At 39.6% G+C, this 3,222-nt stretch overlaps 1 protein-coding gene across 1 annotated transcript; it reads right to left on the bottom strand.

Annotated features, from left to right (window-relative positions):
• Nucleotides 1-312: 312 nt before the first annotated feature.
• On the bottom strand, nt 313-1,037 carry LOC122306349 (secreted RxLR effector protein 78-like). Its single transcript, XM_043118777.1, has 2 exons — nt 917-1,037; nt 313-761 (listed from the first exon to the last, which is right to left on the bottom strand). Exons 1-2 carry the CDS (start codon nt 1,035-1,037, stop codon nt 313-315), a joined length of 570 nt encoding a protein of 189 aa, XP_042974711.1.
• Nucleotides 1,038-3,222: the final 2,185 nt, after the last annotated feature.

Here is a 3,222-nt window from a genome sequence, read left to right as displayed (position 1 = left end):
TACACCTCACTCTATCTACCAACTCAGTGAAAGCAATAGATTTTGATTGACCAATTAAAGAGGGGAATCCAATGTACTTATCCATATTAGATTGAACCCAACCTACAACCTCCATTGAATAATGCTTAGTAGTAGGAACAGTGTTGTTGATTAAAAAGAGGGATGTTTTATCTCTATTGAGGTGCTGTCCTGATGCAGATTCATAAAGGCCCAAAGTGGTATTGAGTCTCAACCATTCGTGTATATTGGCTTTACAAAATAAAAGGCAGTCATTGGCAAGAAATAAGTTACTCATTTGCACCACCCTTTTGGCTATAGGCACACTAGATAACACTGTTGCATAGTAGAAGTTAATTGAGAGCTTAAAGCCTCAGCACAAAGGATGAACAAATATGGGGACAACGAGTAGCCTTGTCTTAACCCGCTTTGTAGAAAGAACCATTGGAAAGGAACCCCATTCACCATGACTGAGAAGGATGAAGAATTAATGCAGGTGAGAACTAAATCAACCCATTGATCGGCAAATCCCAGTTTAGACAGGATAGATGCTAAACAGTCCCACTCCACTCGATTATAGGCTTTGCTCATGTCCAATTTTAAAGCCATATAGCCTTGCCTACCACTTAATTGGGTTTTCATAGTATGGAGTGTTTCATATGCCGCCATGATATTATCACTAATTAGTCTCCTAGGAGCAAAAGCAATATCAGGCAAGATCAAAGTTTCTCTATTGGCAAGCATCTTGGTGATAGCTTTGTAAACTACATTACACAAGCTTATTGGTCTATATTTAGTGATAGACTTGTCGTTTTTACCCTTAGGGATCAATACTATATAAGTATAGTTGATATCGGCAATATCTCCTCCATTTCAGAAAGACAGCACTACAGTACACACCTCTTTGCCAACAACAAACCATGAGTCTGATAAAAATAGGCCCTATAACCAACTGGACCAGGTGCTTTTAAAGGGCCCATCTGAAATATAGCTTCCTTGGCGTCTTCGCTCATGAAAGGCTTCAACAACTCAGCATTCATCTCAGGAGTTACTTTCTCTGTAGGAGCAGAAAGACGAGTGACAATATTAGTAGGAGAGGATGAAGTAAATAACTATTTGTAGTAGTTAGTGAAAGCACAACCAATCCCTTGTTGATCATTGAACACATTGGCCTACTCATCCATTACTTGCACTATTTTATTCCTTTTCCTCCTCTGGCTTGCACACTTATAGAAATATTTAATATTTTGATCTCCTTGCTACAACTAGTGGACTTTAGCTCGTTGTTTCCATTTGAGATGCATTCTTTTAAGATGGCTATTAATCTCCCTTTGAAGACCAATGTACTCCTCCATAGTGTCTGCAGTCAAGTGTTGCTGCTGATTCTCAAGCTTTAGAACTTATAGTATTCAACCATGCATTAGTAACAGGATGTTGACTTCTGCTCCATTTCTTTAGACTCAGCATACAACACTTTAATTTATTTTGTAACCTATCAAAACCCCCTCCTGAGTGGTGAGTTTGATCCCATGCTGTCTTTATTACCTGTCCACATTCAGCATAAGTTGACCAATTAGCCTCAAACCGAGCTAATCTATTTCCAGACTGTATCTAGTTAGTACTAGCTCTAGTGTTAACTAAGATTGGGAAATGGTTAGATGAAGAGGAAGGCAGCACTTGAACTTCCCCATCACCATAAGCATCGCACCAGCAGCTATTTGCAACAAATCTATCGAGTCTCTCTTTTGTGAAAGTACCATCGCTTCTTCTATTTGACCATGTATAATTCCTAACCAAGAACCCCAAATCACATAACTGGCATGTGTATAAGGCATTCCTAAACATCTCCAGCTGGTTATCACTTCACTTACTTCCACCAAACTTCTCCTTATGACAGAGTAATTCATTAAAATCACCAAGGCACAACCACTGCATAGGTTTTATTCTTGCCAAATGCTATAGAATAGAGTAGCCTTCATGTCTTTTAGCAACCTCAGGATGGCAATAGAAACAGGTTAGCATCCAAGAGGTATGATGAAATTCATCTCTGATCGAGGAATTGATGTGCCACTGAGAATAACAGTGAATGGTCAAGTGAACATCATCCTTCCACAACAAAACCAAACCACCCCCTCTGCCCCTACCAGCAACACTAGAAAAGCACTAATACCCCCAATAACCTTTTCAGTCTATCGAACTTACTATCACGTAACTTAGTTTCTATCAAGAATATAATACTAGGCTTTCTATCCTTAACCATAAGGTTAAGATCATAAACCGTCCGAGGGTTGCCTACGCCTCAGTAGTTCCAACTTAAAAGCCTCACAACTCCTGGTGGGGCTAAGTCTCAGCCTCCATCGATAAAGTCAAAATTGGACCTAGGGAACAAGTCCTTCTTGTTGATTTTGAGTTTACATCATCAACCAGAGCAGCACCCATAGATAGCTTCCTTTTTCATTCACCAGCCAACCTTTTTTGAACAGTGCTAGAACACCCTAAAGTACCCCTTAACTTCCTCTTCCACTTAAGTAGAGAATCTGATGAGTCTGATTCATCCACCTTCGGCAACATCTCCAATTGTCGTGCATCAAATTGGCATTGTCCACTACAATAGATTTTCCTTTTAGAACCACTTGAGAGCATTGGGCTACACTGTCATTTGATTCTATAAGTGTGTTAGTCATGTCTAGCTGAGGAGAAACACCAGCATCCCCTCTGTTAAGTCTAGAAGTGCTCTTACTAACCATCACAATAGCAGTTAAAAGATAATCCACCCCTTTAGAAACAAATCTAGATGAAAAGGTAGTCACAAACCTACCAATTCCACCACGTTGTAAACCAGTTGTGGCCCTCAACCAATACCCCGTATTGTTTAACAGATGATGCTCCTTCAAAATTTAATAATATCTTGCCTAGACAAACCCCTCCAGTATGCATTATCCTTCCACAATTGAAACAGAACCTGAGCAGTCTCTCATACAGGAAAGAGATGCAAATAGATTTTCCATCCAAAAGTGGCATCTTCCCTCATGGCAAAGGGTTCTGTATATCCAATTCAACTAGAACACGCATAAACTTTCCCCATCCATGACCCTTAGAGTCAGATTCCATATGAAGCACATTGCCAATAGACATACACAATTTGAAACCAATATCAGAGTTCATACATCCAAATGGTAAATTGTGCAACTGTACCCAAATGTAAATAGAAGAAAATAGCATAAC

This window comes from Carya illinoinensis, chromosome 4 (genome assembly GCF_018687715.1).
Source record: "Carya illinoinensis cultivar Pawnee chromosome 4, C.illinoinensisPawnee_v1, whole genome shotgun sequence".
Lineage (NCBI taxonomy): Eukaryota > Viridiplantae > Streptophyta > Magnoliopsida > Fagales > Juglandaceae > Carya > Carya illinoinensis.
The sequence above is the reverse complement of the archived record's forward strand: the minus strand, read 5'-3'. Positions and strand labels throughout refer to the sequence as shown.

Excerpts from the sequence above, each read along its gene's own strand:
- LOC122306349 (XM_043118777.1), bottom strand. The coding sequence starts at position 1,037 with ATGAATGCTGAGTTGTTGAAGCCTTTCATGAGCGAAGACGCCAAGGAA. Across the intron at positions 762-916 it reads CTATTTTTATCAGACTCATG|TTTACAAAGCTATCACCAAG; the intron begins GTTTGTTGTTGG and ends TGTGTAATGTAG.